Source organism: Schistocerca serialis, chromosome 1 (genome assembly GCF_023864345.2).
Source record: "Schistocerca serialis cubense isolate TAMUIC-IGC-003099 chromosome 1, iqSchSeri2.2, whole genome shotgun sequence".
Classification (NCBI taxonomy): Eukaryota; Metazoa; Arthropoda; class Insecta; order Orthoptera; family Acrididae; genus Schistocerca; species Schistocerca serialis.
The window spans coordinates 694,446,852-694,464,711 of NC_064638.1; the positions used below are offsets into that span (position 1 = coordinate 694,446,852).

General features: G+C 40.9%; 1 protein-coding gene across 1 annotated transcript in view; it reads right to left on the reverse strand.

Moving 5' to 3' along the window:
- Window positions 1–16,156, reverse strand: part of LOC126426048 (uncharacterized) — a 197,960-nt gene extending 181,804 nt beyond the window's left edge. Inside the window, exons 1-2 of the mRNA XM_050088320.1 lie at window positions 15,871–16,156; window positions 14,206–14,382 (exon numbers count right to left, since the gene is read on the reverse strand). Of these exons, the coding sequence (XP_049944277.1) occupies window positions 14,206–14,382; window positions 15,871–16,156 (463 nt within the window). The remainder of the gene's footprint in view (window positions 1–14,205; window positions 14,383–15,870) is intronic.
- Window positions 16,157–17,860: the final 1,704 nt, after the last annotated feature.

The window sequence follows — 17,860 nt, forward strand, 5'->3', positions numbered from 1 at the left end:
CAGGAGCAGCCGGTACCGAAACTGGAACGTTTCGTTTAGTTGATGCAACACGCTAACAAACAAGGCGACTAGGCTGAAGTGTAATACAGTGCACTGTTCTAACCATGGGTACTATCAATTTCTATTGAGTACGACATTTGTTAAGCTCAGTGCTGCGGACTGGAGTCGATATATACTTATCTTCGACATCGTATTAGTTGCAAAGAAATAAAAAGAGTAGTTAAGGAACAACGAATAAAGCGAAATGGAATTCATTAACGTCATTTGAAGTTACAGATAAATGTTCTGGTATCGTCAAATGGGCGAAGAAAACCGGAACTACAGAGAGATTAAGGAGAATTTCGAAGGCCATTGAGCAAGTTACAGAAGAAGAGCTCGTCTTAACTGGGGAGATCAGATCTTCCAGTATAATGTCATTGATATCTTCCCTGTATGTTAAGATGGCGAAACGAAATTCGAGACCGAACTTAAATGTAGAAGACGCTACGAATATCACTGGTAGGGGTTGGAGATGTCGATTCTGAGAATGACGACGCCAAAAACCAACTATTAACAATAAAGCAGAAAAATGGAGGAGATAACGTACTGATGCACGTAAGACGCACGTAAGTGGCACAGGTACGCATACAAAAACAGAATTGAAAGTATTGGAAAACGCAACGATTTCTGGTTTACAGTTCGTTTGTCGTAAATCAAAATAAGTTTCATGTACTTATGACTGAATATCTGTCAAATGCAAGCGTTATTTCCTACGGTAACGCTTCCATCACTCATAACAGCAAAATCGTAAAGCAGAACACAATCTCGTTGCAGTTGTCTAAACCCAAGGTAATTCCAAGGGAAAGCCGGGTAGAATGAACTTGTGCGATAAAGTAGACCCAGAAATAATGTAAACCAGAAATAATCATTTCCTTTCTTTGATGGTTATGCTCTCCATATATTACTACATGTCATCTCTTTTGTTTCTATTGGCCACTGACCACTTCTATTTTCAAAAACTTTTTTTTTTAATAATCTGATTTTTATGGCACTGAAAGCTTATAGTTTTATCAAATTCGTTATTCGTTCTTCTTTACATCGTTCTGTTTACAAGAAGATCGGGTATTTGATTAATGAATCGCCTTAGAACTGTTATCACATTTTGATACGGGCCTATCAGGCGCTTGCAAATTTTTTTTTTTTTCTAGTTTCTCCTGCAAGATGTATTCACATCGCATCAATTTCATGACGTTATAAACCAACGAAAAATTTTATTTGTATATTTATGCCGTCGCAACCGTGGGAAAGTGATGGATGCTTACAGAAACTTTGGAGATCTCAACACTGCATGTGATTTAGATAAGCAGTGAGGTGAGACAACAAGACGACATAAGGAACTGTTAACGATAGAACCATAACGCAAAACGCACCTAAACAATCCAGCGGCACACAGTTACCGTAGTCCAGCCGAGTGCTACACACCACTAAAATATTGCTTTATTTTTAATGCTGCGTAGCTATTTTACCTGCTTACTGTGAAGTAACAATTAAGAGACGTCAGGCAGATTGCAAGTCAACAAAATTTTTAAAAAATATACATGTTTCTGAACGTCAGTGTGCGCCTGGTATTGACGCTCTTCCAGAAACGTTCTTAAATTTATAATTGGACTTCTCACTTGAGGGTACACCCTAAAATTTTATCATTAGCTGTGCTCCCAATGTGTGATAGCTTGAGATACGAATATTAGAGTTCAAAACTGCAGTACATTCGTGTTGTTTAAGTGATGGTGAAGACAGCTGGAGGTTACAGAGTTTTAAATGGTTACAGGGTGTGGAAAAATATCTCGTTTTTTTATATTAATGCGAAGTGTATTTGCCTGACGCATTTAAATTCCAGTAATATTTCATCTCGCAGAGCTAACGATAAATATTTGTATGCACGGTATTCTGCACAAGCATTCTTGCAATGTTGTGAATGACGTCGAAATTGGAAATGTTCCAATAATTTGCCTTTATGAACGTTAATTTATTTCCCGTAAAGAAGCTACCGCATTATGCGGGGACGCAAGTTTTAAGTTATGATGGGGATACAGGGATAAAACAGTAGAACATTACTTACTACACTAATCTTAGTATAATATCTTAGTATCGTTTCTACCGACAGTAGAGATTTATGTTTTACTGGTGTTAGCATAGGTAAATTCATTCCAAATCTTGAACCCGTTAACGTATAACAGCATTCCGTTTCTACCAGACTCCCAAAGCATACGAGGTGTGATCAAAAAGTAACGGAATTTCTTTAATTTTGCGGGCTTTATGTATCCTATTTTCAAATTTTTGTGTCTTGTTGGTACACATATTCCTTATGTAGTTTTGCATTTTCGGCTGTTTTGAATATTTAGTTTACTGCTCTTTACGTGTTTTCGAGTGCTCGGCGAAGTTTTACTTTCGAAAGAGATGGTTGAAAGAATCTCCATTAAATTTTGCTTGAAAAATGGAATAACCGCATTCGAAATGTTGACTGTAGTTTTGGCGAATCTACTGCAAGAGAAGAGTTTACCCACGGTATAAACGTTTCAAAGAGGGTCGAGAACACCTTGAAGACGACTAACGCCCTGTACGCCCTAGCATATGGGTTACTGACTACAGATGGAAGAAGTAAAGAAAATGGTTGTGGAAAATCGTCAGAACACAATCACCGAAGTTACTGATGATGCTGTAAAATCCTTTGGCTTTGGCCAAGCAATTTTTTCAGGTGGTTTTGGCATGAAAGATGTAGTAGTCAAGTTTGTTCCAAAATTGTTGAATTTCGACGTCGTCAGTAACTACTGAATAAAGTTAATAGCGATCCAGAACTTCTAAAGAAGGATATAAGATGTAATGAAACATGGCTATATGGGTATATGGATATTACGTAGAAACCATGGTCTAGTCGTCCCAATGGAAACTACCTGAGGAGCTAAGACCGAAAAAAATTCGACAAGTTCGGTCACATATGGAGGTTCTTCTTACCGTTTTCTTCAATTACAATGGATTAGTTCACCATGAGTTCCTGCCTTATTGTCGTACGATGAATAAGGATAATACCTGAAAGTTATGCGCCGTTTGCAAAGAAAACGACCAGAATTGTGGCAAAATCACTCGTGGAAATTCCATCACAATAATGCTTCTGTTCACACCTCAAAACTTGTTCGTGATTTTTTGACAAGAAACAAAACCTTTATGTTGCCTCAGATAGCGTTATGATCCTGACGTGGCCCTCTGCGATTTCTTTCTATTCCCGAGGCTGAAGAGAATAACGAACGGACGTCGTTCTGCCTTAATTGATGAGATAAAAACAGAATCACTGAAAGAGTTGGACTCTGCAACGAAAAGTGAGTTCGAGGAGTGCTTTCAAGATTGGAAACAGCTCTGGCACACTTGTATTATATCTGAGGGGGATTACTTTGAAGGTGACGAAGTTGATATTGACGAATAAATTAAGTTCCTTTAAGAAAAACAAGAATTGCGCGTTATTTTTTGCTCACACCTCGTACTATGAAGATTAATCCATAGTATAGCCACCAAACAAGATACAGTGATTTAAAAGCTTTATTTCTTCATTCCAACTCTTATTTTTACAATGATTTTGTTTACTGTATTGTCATCACTGTACGACTAAGCAGAGTTTGTCATTTTTTTTTATCATACTTCTTGCTCTAAGGTAATATCGAGTGTATGAAGAGAAGCAATTACTTTCCCGTGTGTAGGCAACTGAAGTGTATGGAAGTAAGAAAATAAGCAACGAGTACAGATGTTTAAAAATACTTTCGACATCACTGGAAGAATTTCTGAAGCGGAACTGCAGCTACTCTCTTGAGCCATTGAGTCTGATATGGCTCTAGTGTTAGAAACAAAGACCTCATACCAGCACGGTGAATGTGGTAGTGTGGCATGCTACCTGGCTGAGCTGCCACAATCCCTTGTTTGGCCATCCACTTAACAGGCTAACACCAGACGGGAAACCTCAGCGACTTCGCCGTGATTTAGCCTGTGGGCTCTTACTCACACAAAGTCGCGGGTATCCTGTGGAAACATCTACTCAAGAACAGTTGCCGATGCTAGAGTTATCATCTGACTACAGCCGACGCCGTTTGTAACAGCAAACAGACGGGCCAAAGCGTAGCAAATCACTGCTGGACAATAATAGCCAGTAAGAAGCCCTACCATCGGAAACCACTTCTTCATTGCGAGGAACAGAAACTACAGCAACGCCCGTGTACATAAGCTCATCGCTATCCACAGGAGGTACAGACTAGTCTGGACGCCTTGACTAGCTTCGAAACGTGGAAACAAGTCACTTGTGCTTATGAGTGGTGGTACATGTTAATATACGCTAATGATAGGGTAAGTATGTGTCGAAACTGACGTGATGTGATACACGACATTTACCAACAGAATCAGTTCAGGCAGGTGACAGAAGTATCCTCGTCTGAGGGATATTTGACAGAGAGGAAATGGCCTTCCTGATACGACTTCCTTCTCTCTCACGGGAGAACGATCATGTGCATCATTGTGTTCCGCTAAAACAGTAGTCCTCAACTTTTTAACTTCACGCACTCTCGCTTACTTGGGAAGGGGGTTAGCGACCTCTTCCCTCTTACGCCAACCCCGGCATTACCCACCACGACTATTTAAAGTTTTTCTGTTTTAAATGTATTCAAACTTCTCCTTTTACGTAAAACCTCACATATACACATTTCTGATAGTCACAGCTGGAACTGCAGGAAGATTTTTATACATAATAACGTTTTAAGATAAATAAAATGAATTTATATCTAAAAAGATATTATTTCAGTAATATAATGAATAATTAAAACTGGAATTGCTATTTGATATAATCGTGGAATGCTAAGTGAAAATTGAAGGTATGCGTTTATCTCGCGAAGTCTCAATATTGACGCTTCACTGTTGCTATGTCGATCACCTGCGCCAAGCTGGTTCGGACAATTCCCCTGTCAGAGCTTTTCTTCAATCTTCTCTTGTCCAATTAGTGACGCGAACTGACACCAAGGCAGTATACGTACTGATAGGAGCTTTTGTAAGTTAACGTCATGATTCTTACAAAATTGTGTTTAAAAGAATTTTCCTACTTCTATGCATTTCTAATAATTGTTCTGGTCTAATTTTTAAGTCAACTGGTAAGTAAAATGTAATTTTACTGATATGTCGTCCATTACGGTCCGCTCGTTAAGGGCTGCAACTGATAATACACAAACAATTACTGATCCACTGCTTCAGTAACTTTTACTTGAATTTTAACATTACTTCGCATTTCGATATTCATGCTGATATCTTCGGGTAGACACACATGTGTAATCTACTTGGCAAACAGCACTGTGATCAGCAAATTATGCGTCGTCTTGAATGCTTACAAAATTGTCCACTGAATGCTGAAAGTTGTGTAGTGACAAATGCTTGAAGTTTTCTATGAAAGTATTCGGCAAATATATTCGCCTTGATATACGTGCTGGACGGCATGTAACTTCCCTGCAGCAGTGCTCTCTGCTAAAAAGTCGACAAATGTCAATGTCATAAACGAATTCAACAAAGTAGCTATGATGCTCGTCTTAATATTATACTAAGTGACTTGCAGGATTACATGTTACAAAAGTCGAAACATCGCTGCTTGACCTGCCAACTCAAGAATCATAGATGACATATTTTTAGATGTTCATCAGCACTGAAAATTCTATTTGTACGCACATCGAAAATTCTATTTGTACCCACAATGAATCAAACACCGACTGCCTGTCTTAGTAGATGCTAAGGCGATGACGTTACTGCTCTCTGCCTGACTTCCAAACGAAACGTGGGCTCCACATCGCCTTTGGTTTCTGTCAAAATGAATACTGTTGGAGCAGACGTAAACAACGGTTGTAAGCCGGGTATAAACAGTGGATCGTTACATTTGCCTCCCTATCTGGTGCTAAAAGGCTACACACATTCAGAAGTAACGGAAAAGATTACGCCGGGAGCTACAGAAGACTTCGCTCCTCTTTCGCTGTTGTACAGTGGCTACTTCCGCGTTTCTTCGACACGACTCACCAAACAACACGTTTTTGAAGCCCTAGTTGGGGACTAACTATAAACGAAAACTTCTGTCAGAAAAATTATGTACTAAAATCATAACGGCATAACTCTGGACGAAAAGAAACTGAAAACTCATGTTTATTATATGGAAGCTCAAGGATTCATAGCTGTACCAATTTACTTTTCAGCGTTCATCTTTGCTTAATTCCACCCAAAATGAAATTTCTTGAAAGTTAGTCTGTAAGAAACACTCCTCAATCATTCATTTGATATTTACGTGTTACTTTATTTTAAGTAGATGCAATGGGTTATGATTAATTCCATTCTAAAAAAGAGGAAAACAAATTGAAGATATATCTTTGATGTAATTTACAATTTTTTTCTGGAGAATATAGGGAAACGTAAGATAATTCTACAGCATTTAGAGACCTAGGGAAATCCACATGCAGTAAAACAAAGAATGCCATGGAGTGAACTGCAGTATGGCAGCAAGTGGAAGTATCTGAAATGTAAATATAAGACGAAGAACATTGTATGGGCGGTTGATAGTATCTCTGTTGAGCCTAAATTAATTATTGTAGAAGGTGAAAAAATTCTGGAACAAAGGTTATGTAAGGGAGAAATGTAAGGTAAACGAATTTCTGATAGAAAGTAAATAAATTTCGAAGAAATAGTAAGTGAAATAGTCAGGCATCTTATCACAAAATTCGGTTGGTATGTAGAGGTTGAAGGACAAAACAACGGCCGTTAACATCTGCTATGTTTACAAATTGTAGGAGATATAGTAGATGGGTTCACGCCCCTTTACGGACGAAATCAATCGAAATGAAAGTGTAACTAACCGGTCTACAAGAAGAAAACTATTCTATAGAAAAGGGACTACATTTTAATCGTGGTACACTGTATTTCCTATTTACTTATGAAAATAATATCAGGAATGTTTTAATAGCATAAAATTCGTAGTTTTCAAAATCCGCTGTCACTCACATCATTTGACAACAAGTAACCATAATGTGATTATGGGCCTTTAAGCCGTAAACTAATTAAGAGAAAGAAGCACAGTATGACATTAACATTAAATTCAGCTGGGTGTGTGACTTGCGTCATCATATAAGGCTAGACAAGAAGATCACTTCAACGGAGAGTTTAAAGTCATTTATTTACAGTCTGTGCGTTTTTAATTCAGAAATGTTATCCCGAGTGTAGTACTTAATTTGAAGTGTTGGGCAAAGTAAATCCGTTTAAAGTGCGGAGTGCACGAATCTTGAAATTAAATGTTATGAGCTAGAAAACTAGAGAAGGAGGAATTGTAACCATTTGCAAGAAGGTTGTAAAAAATAAATATTTAATCTGTGTGGCGGTATCAGCTACGAAATAATGATCGGCGATATAGGAAGGATTAGGAATTTAGTCTACGGAAAATCCATCATAGGCTGCGGGGCAGGAATGTAGCGTTGGTTCGAGGTTGTATAGGTTCACTTGTTGTGCCAATAACGGGTCTAGGGGAATAGCAGACTTCTAGTGTGGGGTGTTCAAGAAGTCTCTCCGCAGTGCCGTATGATTGTTAGCCGCGCGTGCCGTATGCCGCAGTGAATGTACCGAAATGAAACTCAGTGAAATACTCGTTATTATTTTTTTGAATATTCACTTTTACTAACAAATTTTTACATTAAATATTGAAAGTGTCCCCTCTGTTGTTGAATACCCAATTCAATTCGTCTAATCATGTTTGCAAACACAAGTTGTAATATTTCTTCTGTAACAGAAGCAGTGAAAGTGGATATTGCAGTTTTCAATGCATCGATGGATTTTGGGCGGTTTTTATAGACAGTTGCTTTCACTGCACCCCAGAAAAAAAAGTGTTAGGTCAGGCGATCGTGGAGGCCAAAGTCCCTGTGAAATTATGCGATCACCAAAAACATCAGCAAGTAAAGACATTGAAACGCGAGCTGTATGGGCGGTTGCACCTACTTATTGTGTTTCACTTAACACAAGTTCTCCTATGAATTGGTACAGAATCTCACTGCAGTATCGTTGTGCGTTTCTTGTTTCATTGAAAAATATGGGACCCACAATCCAAACTCCTATTTTCACAGAATGAAGTGGTTCCTCTTGAATATACAATGGATTTGCAGTACTCCACATACGATAATTTTGCGAGTTCATGTATCCGGATAAATGAAACCACTCCTCATCTGTGAAAAACGTTGTATTAAGAATATCCTTTCCATTTTGTTGAACGAAATTTTTGAAGCATTGACAATAATGCAGTCTCTTGCCATCATCAGTATTTTTCAGTTCTTGCACGACTGTCACTTGTATGGGAAAAGTTCTAATGTTTTCCTTACAGCTGTGTGGCCCGTTCCGACATTAACAACGATTTCCTGGGCGAGTTTTCTTACTGACTTGCTCGGACTCGTGGACATTTTATCGGAAATATAGAATAGTTTATCCTCAGACAAAACACTAGGACGACCACTTCTCGGTGCATCTGTCACTGAACCCGTACTTCGAAATTTGTTAATCAGACCTCGCACAGTATCGTGATGTTGGAGTGTTGTCTCCGGGAAAATTGAATTAAATGTGTGACGAACTGAAACTGTGTATTTATCGCCAGCTTTGAACACTTGTTCGACTAAAAACACACATTCTTCAATGGTTAGCATTTTAACAGTGACAAAAACGAAGCAAACGAACAAAGGAGCTAAACTTAAGCTTGCACAACACGTATCGACACACACCAACGATACTACTGACGCTGGCTGAGATAAACGAAACAGTGGACTGTTGGGAGAGTCCACCTGAAGGGGTGGAACCCAGGCCGGCGAACAGTCATACAGCACGCGCGGCTAACAATCATACGGCACTGCGGAGAGAATTTTTGAACACCCCGTAGAAGGCTAGGATGTGCATCTGAAATTTGTTTGTTCACGGTAGAATTAAGTGTATAAAGATTTCAAGCCCTTGGAGAGTCTGATGGCTGTACAGAAATTTGATTGTGTTATTTATTCGTTTTCACTGAATGGATAAAAGTATTAAACACTTTGGCCCTACGCATTCATGAAGGGGTACCTGATATATTTATTGAATTACCATTATCACCAATGATTTGAACACTTTCTAGAGTCATAGACGTCTGCAGAGGTCGGGAGAGATAGGAATGAGAAAGGGGGAGGGGGGGGGGAATCTGCGTAAAGATTTTTCTGTGTTACAGAATTCTAACTTGTTTCTAGCAAATAAACCACATGCTGAGAATTGTCAAGTGCAACGGGAAACGCTGTGTAATTGGAAATTGTGTCGTTTTCTTGGCGGGGCTGCGGTTTCAGTATAATCCTGAACTCTAGGTGGATGCAAACTTTTATAGAACATATCAGATATAGTGTCGCTTCTCTGAACAGACCTTCTCAAGATGCAGAAATACCGTTTCAACTCTCTGGTGCTTAGACTCCTGCGAAAATCTCAGCACAACGTAAACATGGCTGCCCGACAACCGTTGCCAGTTCCGACAAGGATACCTCCCCCTGTACGGCGTAACCTATGGCAACAGTAGTTGTAGAAGACTGCTTGTTGATCATCTATTCAGTTTTATACGGTAGGGGCGTTGTAGTTTACCGTGAAGAACATGGCCATGTTTTACTGTACGTGCGTGTGGGCTCAATTGTACCAATCCAAATCAAAAAACCAAATTTTGTGCGCTAGAAGAGAGGAAGGAAAGTGTGTAAGATTTCAAAGTTGGAAGGATGTTCTTTTCATGTCCTGGGACTTTTTGAAGCTCTCTGGGACACAGTGCAACAGCGTGTGAAACCGGGGAGAGAGATCTCTGTTCATTCAGGGAGTTGATGTTAGGAATCTTTTCTACCAGTTAATTTAACGTTGGTTTCGGGAGGTTTCCTGCATTTATCTAATCGATTTCAGACCCCCTGAACTACACTCTATGAAAATCACCACTAAAAGGCAAAAGTCATGAAAATAAGTAATAAATGTAGTAACCTGATCAGATGTGATGTTTATGTGCAAACAAAGATCGCATCAAAGTTGGTTAAGTGTTTCTGAAAATTTGTTTGCTCTTCTTTACTTCCAGTATTATTAATGTAGCAGGTTTTGCTGGTTATTCTTGTTGATATCCAACAGTTTTTGTCACTGCAATCTGTTCCTTGTTTTTAACGTTACCTCTAAGTTTAACATTGCTGTGACACGAATAAAAATATTTTTGTGGAAGTTTTACTGCCTTGTTTGCGAAATGTTTGAGTACTTCGAATGTAATTACCGTCTAGAAATGAAAATAATGACGAAACTAGTTTTGTGTACTTCTTGTCAAATTTACTTTTTGTGGCATAACACCTAATCAGTTATATCAAAAGGTAAACGCTCTGGGATAAATTTCTGTGGGTGCCAACGTCTGCCCTTCGGAAGGTAGAAACTTGTTCTGTGGTTTAGTGAGCGCGCGGGCACGCTTGTGAAGCAGACGACTCTCACACACTTTTCGGTGTAAACAAGAGCGGCCCCGGTGTTCCTCACAATCAGCGCTCTGCTCTAACGCGAAAACGATAACATCTCTTTGAAGATCTGCTAGCGGAGACTGCAAAACCCAGCGCTGCATTCCCGCAGGCGTCTCTGCGGAGTACAGCGAGCCGGCTGCGGTTCGCCCCACCTTGGTGCACCTCACAGGCTCGCAAGCCGTCGATATACACGCCCCATACTATCTGTTAGCCCCATACATCACTCCCACCCTTAATACCAATACACAAACGTTCGAAGCTTTTAAGGCAAAGAGTAAAATGGTGTACAAAGTTTTTTCCAGGATATGAGTGCTCACAAGTGCAGTGTGGTGTAGACAATGCGTGAGAAGTAGTTTTGAGCAGTAGAATGTTACTACAAAACTATCATTATTAGATATTGGTAGTGTGATTTGAAGGAGCCGGAATGTAATCAGAATAGGCATATGACTATTATCTCAAATGAGAGAGGCTATTCCGAGAACATTCACACGAAACACATACTTTCTATTGCCTCTACTATGCTCATACGATTAATACTTTACATCAATTGCGCTTTCTCTTTCAGCCCACAAAAAACTTACTGGACACCGTGGCACTTTCCAAATTTCGATCACAAGTCAAGAATTTCTAATATAACAAGAGCTAAGACAACAGCGTACACATAGAACTTCGCCTTATCCTTCGAATAAATCATTTAACCATATTATGTTTTTTTGACATATCTCATTTCGCTCTATATGATGTAGAAGATGTTGGCAGGTATCGGAAAAATTTTTCCCTAATCATAACAGACCACTATCGAAATTATTCCATTTTTTACGTCATGACTTCCGCCACTGATTTACAGTCTCCAGCTAGGTTGCTGCTCCATCTGTGAAGAGCTCAGAGACGAAGAGCCGCTAAGCGCTAACGTTCATATCTGGGAACCTGGCAACATTTAAAACAGACCTCTTGAATATAATGTTGGCTGCTTTAACTTGGCAATGAAAATTTTCTGTGACTTCGATATTACTAATTTAAGAAATGTTACTGTTAGTGTCCTACAAAGCAGGAGGATAAACCCAGTCACATTTGCAGATATTCTGACGTATGTTCAGGAACAGTGTTGTTCTGATTGTACCTGTTTTCGTTACGACGAGGTGATCAATTTAAAATGGTGCATGCGTACAGTGGTGTCTGCATCATTAATTCAATTGTGAGAGATACATGCCACCGTACACATAGGTCTTAAGTCACTGTGCGTTTTTTTTTTTGTTTGATTTTCACTTGGCCAAAGTGCAAAACATGCAGTTACTGATGTAGAAACTAACTCTCAACAACAGTAGATTTATTATTCTATCGAGATGATTGTGCAGAAAACATTATTCGAAAAAAGTGTATACTCGATTTATCAACAACTACTATCAAACAGACTGCAGTGGCATATAATGGACCTGTTGCAGGGCCTTAGAAATGCTACGAGACATTTTAAATGATATTTAAATTTACTGACCATGTATTTCTAAAATTCTCTAACTCTTTATTTATCGAGCCTATTATTGCTGTGGCTTTTTACTATGATGCACTTCGACTCTTAAATTGAAACGGAAGAACTTTCACTAGGAATGATTTATGACCTCAGTTAATCAGTAGTGGCGTATAAATTAGGTGTTTCCATAACGATAAGATATTCTACACGGAACTGCGAACGTAGTTTAGTCAGCTCATATCTAATCCATATAATACATTCAGGGGACCGCTGACGATTTAATTTGTTTAAGATGCTAATCACCTATGTTTGTAGCATAGAGAAGGTTAATTTTCCGCTGTCAGATACAAGGAGGAATACTTTGCAACGTCTCCCAAAGAAACGAGCAGAGAAGTGAATCTCTAACTTAAATATTGTGAAGGAAAAGAGTTTTTGACAGATGTGATACAGCTGTGCTGCAACACCCGTTTATGGACCGTAATTAGTCCCCCAGTAATAGCTGAATTTTGTAACAGATATTACGAAGTCTATATTTTCAAACCCACATACATAGCATAATTGAAAAAGAATGCTCAGTAGCAACCAAAGTGAATGTATATAGTATACATATTATTGTGTAGGAGCGCGCACAATTCGGATGCGATCATAGACTTACCGATGGCTGAGAATGTTTCATAATGTACCTAGTGGTATTGCGATCTGGAAAATTGAGAAACTTGCTGATACGCGTTATGAATCAGAACTCCACCAATATTTTTCTTGGCATTTTGGTGTACGGAAACCGGGGCCTCGGGCGGGTCGTTGCTGAATAGTAGGATTTGTTCTGTTTGTCGCTGCAGTTAACTTTGCTTCAACGAAAATATCGTCAGGTTAGTGAAATCGCGTGTGATACGGAACTTCCGAAAAGTACAGCACAAAAGACAGAGTAATGCAAAACCGTCAGACAATTGTAAAAGTACCGCGATGCGATTGCCGTCGCTGCTGGAAGAGTTCCGCGCAGCGTCATGTTGCCGCTCCTGCACTGTATTTAGTGTTCCCGTATATGAGGTGCATGTCAGGCGAATTCTTCATCAACAAATCTATCCGTGCTCTTATATAGCATAGTTATACAACTAACACCATCGGAAAATAATCCCCAGACAAATCCAAGCTGTACTGAATGATAACTTCAGCGCGAAGCGTAAAGCGAGAAATATCGTTGTCAACGGGAAGAACCTTAAGTGAAAGGGTCAAAATTGTTTACAGACCAGAGACGCAGCGTATACCGGTGACATTTGCGCAGATATTGTCACAGCAATACAAAGAGAAATGAAATGCAATTACTCTTTAAAGGCACACTGGGTACCATAGTTCCCTCGAAGTAAAATACTTAGAAAGTATCCGTCAACAACTCTCGAAAATTTGTTGGTGGGATTCAGTTCTACTCTAATATTTAATAATATTTTTTCATCATTTCACAACAACGCGGAGTCACAGAGTAAATGGGAAATCTGATAAATAAATGTAACTGATGATGATGACTGAAATTAGGAAAGAAACTGCTCAAAGTTTTGACAATGAAACCTGAATAGTTAATGCTTACAGTTTCTTTCTGTACTGTAATATAGTTTCAGAACTAACATAACACGCATGTCCTCATTTGTACAGAAATTTTGACCACATAATACGTATTGGCTGCTGAAAATAGTATTCCATTGCACTGACAATAATTAACAAGCTATTTACACTGCAGTAAAAGTGCGGGCGGATTCACAAGAGCAGAAATACAAAGAAATCTTCATTTTCCATCAATATAGTCGTAATGTGTACCGTTGTTGAGTACTTAAATTCAATTGATGCCATTTAAAAATATTTTCTGCGAATCAAAAGGAAATATTGAGAAACTGTGTATAATTTGAATGCGAATAATTTAATGTGTTGTTAACACAGTTTCAAAAAGAGAATTAACAGACGGATGTTTGTAATCTAGTAGCTAGCAAAAGCCACTGAAATTATGGCCCCGTGATGTATCACCCGTAGCCTTTCGCTACTTGTCGTCACATATAGCTACAAAAATCTACGTAATGGAACCCATTACGTTCGGTCCCTCCCACGCACGTCAGTGCGAATTGCAGCCTGATTGAAATATGTGTCTGTTTGGCCTGACATTAAAACCCATTCGGCGTCAATAACACGCGGACTAAATACGGCGACGAAGCAGAAGCGGGGACGCGTGTAGCGGGTAGCTGAGCGCGGCTGCGGGGGCGGCTCTGCTGAGCGAACAGGTGCGAGGCGCGAGCGGCCGCTCGGAGCCGCAAACAAGTGCGCGCACGCCTCTAACACACGCGACGCACTTCACTTCGACCAGTTCGGCTATTTCACTTACTGTAAGGCATAAATGAAGTCACTGTAGGGAAATGAAGAAGATGAATGGATACTGAAAAGTGAAAATTTGAGTAAAACAGTTGCTGTATTTACCGAGGTCGCGGAATTTAACTAATTTTTGTTTTAAATACGCTGAAATACATACGTATAAGTAGAGGAAAAATGCAAGCGAGCTTTCTTACCTCTGTGATGTAAATGTGGCTGAGGCTTTCACTGTGGGTGGCGACAGGGGTTGACAGCAACATTTAAGCGACATCTAGTACCATTAATTTTTACGATTAACATCTAGCTTATGTTTAGACGTGGTAGCTGGAAGGATGCAACATGCCGCACAGGGAATGGCAGTCTTCCCTATGTTTGACAGTATTACATGATTACATGCACACCCTTGTAGACATTAATGAGGAGGTAATCAAAACGAACACAAATAATTTCCAACAACAGCTTTATTTACTAAACAAACTTCACAACACAAATGTTCGAAATACACATTTATTTACTTTTTTACGCGTCACACATTCACCACACCTTTCACGTTTACTTACCTTACTGTAGGTATGGACTTGCAGACATTACATTGCAGTTCTGTAATATTTCAAACAATGAACTGAACTTTTTCAGCAATAAATGTTTAAGTGCCATCTCTGTGTCAAAGTGCTGTGAAGTGGTTATGCATTGTTTATAGAGTATGGCAGCATTAATATTTTGGAACTGTATGTAATATGAAGGGTTTAACTGTGTCGATTTCGTGCAACAAATGTAAAATCAAAGTATTTTTCCTAATATTTAATGTGCTGAATTTTGTAAGTTGTCAGTTATATCAGTGTTACGAAAAGGAGCTTTTACGGAAGAAAACAAGTCTCAACCGTCCGATATTAAGCGCGCTAATGCGCATTTACGAGAGCTTTGTTACTCTTTCTGTAACACATTATGGTGAAAGGTTCGACTTGGTTGGACGGTTTCAGTGATTGGAACGTAAAACACTGATGGGTAAATTTTAGAAATATTACAGAAATCCAAATCACGTTACTGACAGAGCACGTCGCTTGATACAATATGGAATTACTTTAAGACAGCGTTCAGCAAAGGGACCTTATACTAACACAGCGTCCGCTACGCCAGCACAGAGAACAAAATCTAACAAGCACACTGCTGGCAAATCTATCGGACAACAGGAGACAGCAAGAAAACATGGCTTTTGCTAATTACCGTGCGCGCTAGTCTCTGAAGCGGTATAGTAACTACGAGACAGTTTCCAGTACAGAGTAGAGTACAGTACAGTAGTAGTATTAGTAGTAGTATTAGTAGCTAGCTGGTCGCAGCTGCTGTGTGTGACTTACATGGTATTGTGTGTGCTTGCCGAGCTGGCGTGGTGTGATGTAGTGCAGTGCAGTGCAGTGCGAGTCTTGGTGCTGTGCAGTGTGGTTACATGGCGCCGCCGCTAGTACCAGTAGCGGAGTACTACTAGTAGTGCAGCCCCGTACGCACTTGTTGGCGCCGCGCCGCGTCGCGTCGCGCTGTCGTGCTCGGCCGCTGCTAGCGCGCCCGCTCGGAGTTTCTGCAAGTAAAAACCGCCGCCCCTCCGCCCCCCGCCCGACCGCCCCTCCGCCCCCGTCGTCCCCCGCCCGCCCGCGGAGCCGATCCCCGCTGTCGCCCCCACCCGCCTCGCAGCGCCGGCGCCCGCCCCCGCCGCCCCGCCGCCCCGCCGCCCCCACCACGCGGCCGCCAGCGCCGCCCCCTCCGCCTCCGCCGCCGCCTGGGCCCAGGCCGGCATCCCTGCCAGCTGCACCAGCCGGAGCCTCGCCTGCCTCGTCTCTCCACAAACTATTGTCCGGGCAGTCGGCCCGCCGATTCGCTTACCAGCCTGGTCTTCCCCAGGGCTCCATATTCGGTCCATTTGTGTAACGAGACCTGGACGCGAATATAGAACATATTCACCCCATCTTTTGCGAGTAAGGCAACTAGCTTTAAGTATTCAAAAATGTTAGACTGTGCATTATAAAGAACTAAAAAATATAACATTCTGTGACTACAAAATCACTGAGTCACAAATTGAGTCAACACCTGAAAGTAACTGGGTGGAAAAATTTGTAGGAAATGTAATGGAACAATTACATAAGCTCAGGCGGCAAACATCAGGTCCATGGGTAGAATACTAGAAAAATGCTATTATTCTACAGAGGAGATTGCCTCCGCATCACTCGTACGACTATTCTTGAATATTACCAAAATCTCTTCCGAACCTATTTAAAACTGAACTACACTATTGGCCATTAAAATTGCTACACCACGAAGACGCGAAATTTAACCGACAGTAAGAAGATGCTGTGATACGCAAAAGATTTTAGCTTTTCAGAGCATTCACACAAGGTTGGCGCCGGTGACGACTCCTACAACGTGCTGGAATGAGGAAAGTTTCCAACCGATTTCTCATACGCAAACAGCATTTGACCGGTGTTGCCTGGTGAAACGTCTTTGTGATGCCTCGTGTAAGGAGGAGAAATGCGTAACATCACGTTTCCGACTTTGATAAAGGTCGGATTGTAGCCTATCGCGATTGCGGTTTATCAAAAAATGGTTCAAATGGCTCTGAGCACTATGGGACTCAACTTCTGAGGTCATTAGCTCCCTAGAACTTAGAACTAGTTAAACCTAACTAACCTAAGGACATCACAAACATCCATGCCCGAGGCAGGATTCGAACCTGCGACCGTAGCGGTCTTGCGGGTCCAGACTGCAGCGCCTTTAACCGCACGGCCACTTCGGCCGGCTGCGGTTTATCGTATTGCGACATAGCTGCTCGCGTTGGTCGAGATCCAATGATTGTTAGCAGAATATGGAATCGGTGAGTTCAGGAGGGTACTGCGGAACGCCGTGCTGGATCCCAACGGCCTCGTATCACTAGTAGTCGAGATGACAGGCATTTTATCTGCATGGCTGTAATGGATCGTGCAGCCACGTCTCGAACCCTGAATCAACAGATGGGGACGTTTGCAAGACAACAACTATCTGCACGAACAGTTCGTCGACGTTTGCAGCAGCATGGACTACCAGCTCGGAGACCATGGCTGTGGTTACCCTTGACGCTGCATCACAGACAGGAGCGCCTGCGATGGTGTACTCAACAACGAACCTGGGCGCACGAATGGCAAAAACGTAATTTTTTCGGATGAATCCAGGTTCTGTTTACAGTATCATGATGATCGCATCCGTGTTTGGAGACATCGCGGTGAACGCACATTGGAAGCCTGTATTCGTCATCGCCGTACAGACGTATTACCTGGCGTGATGGTATGGGGTGCCATTAGTTACACGTCTCGGTCACCTCTTGTTCGCATTGGCGACACTTTGAACAGTGGACGTTACATTTCAGATGTGTTACGACCCGTGGCTCTGCCCTTTATTCGATCCCTGCGAAACCCTACATTTGAGCAGGATAATGCACGACCGCATGTTGCAGGTCCTTGAAACGGTACAG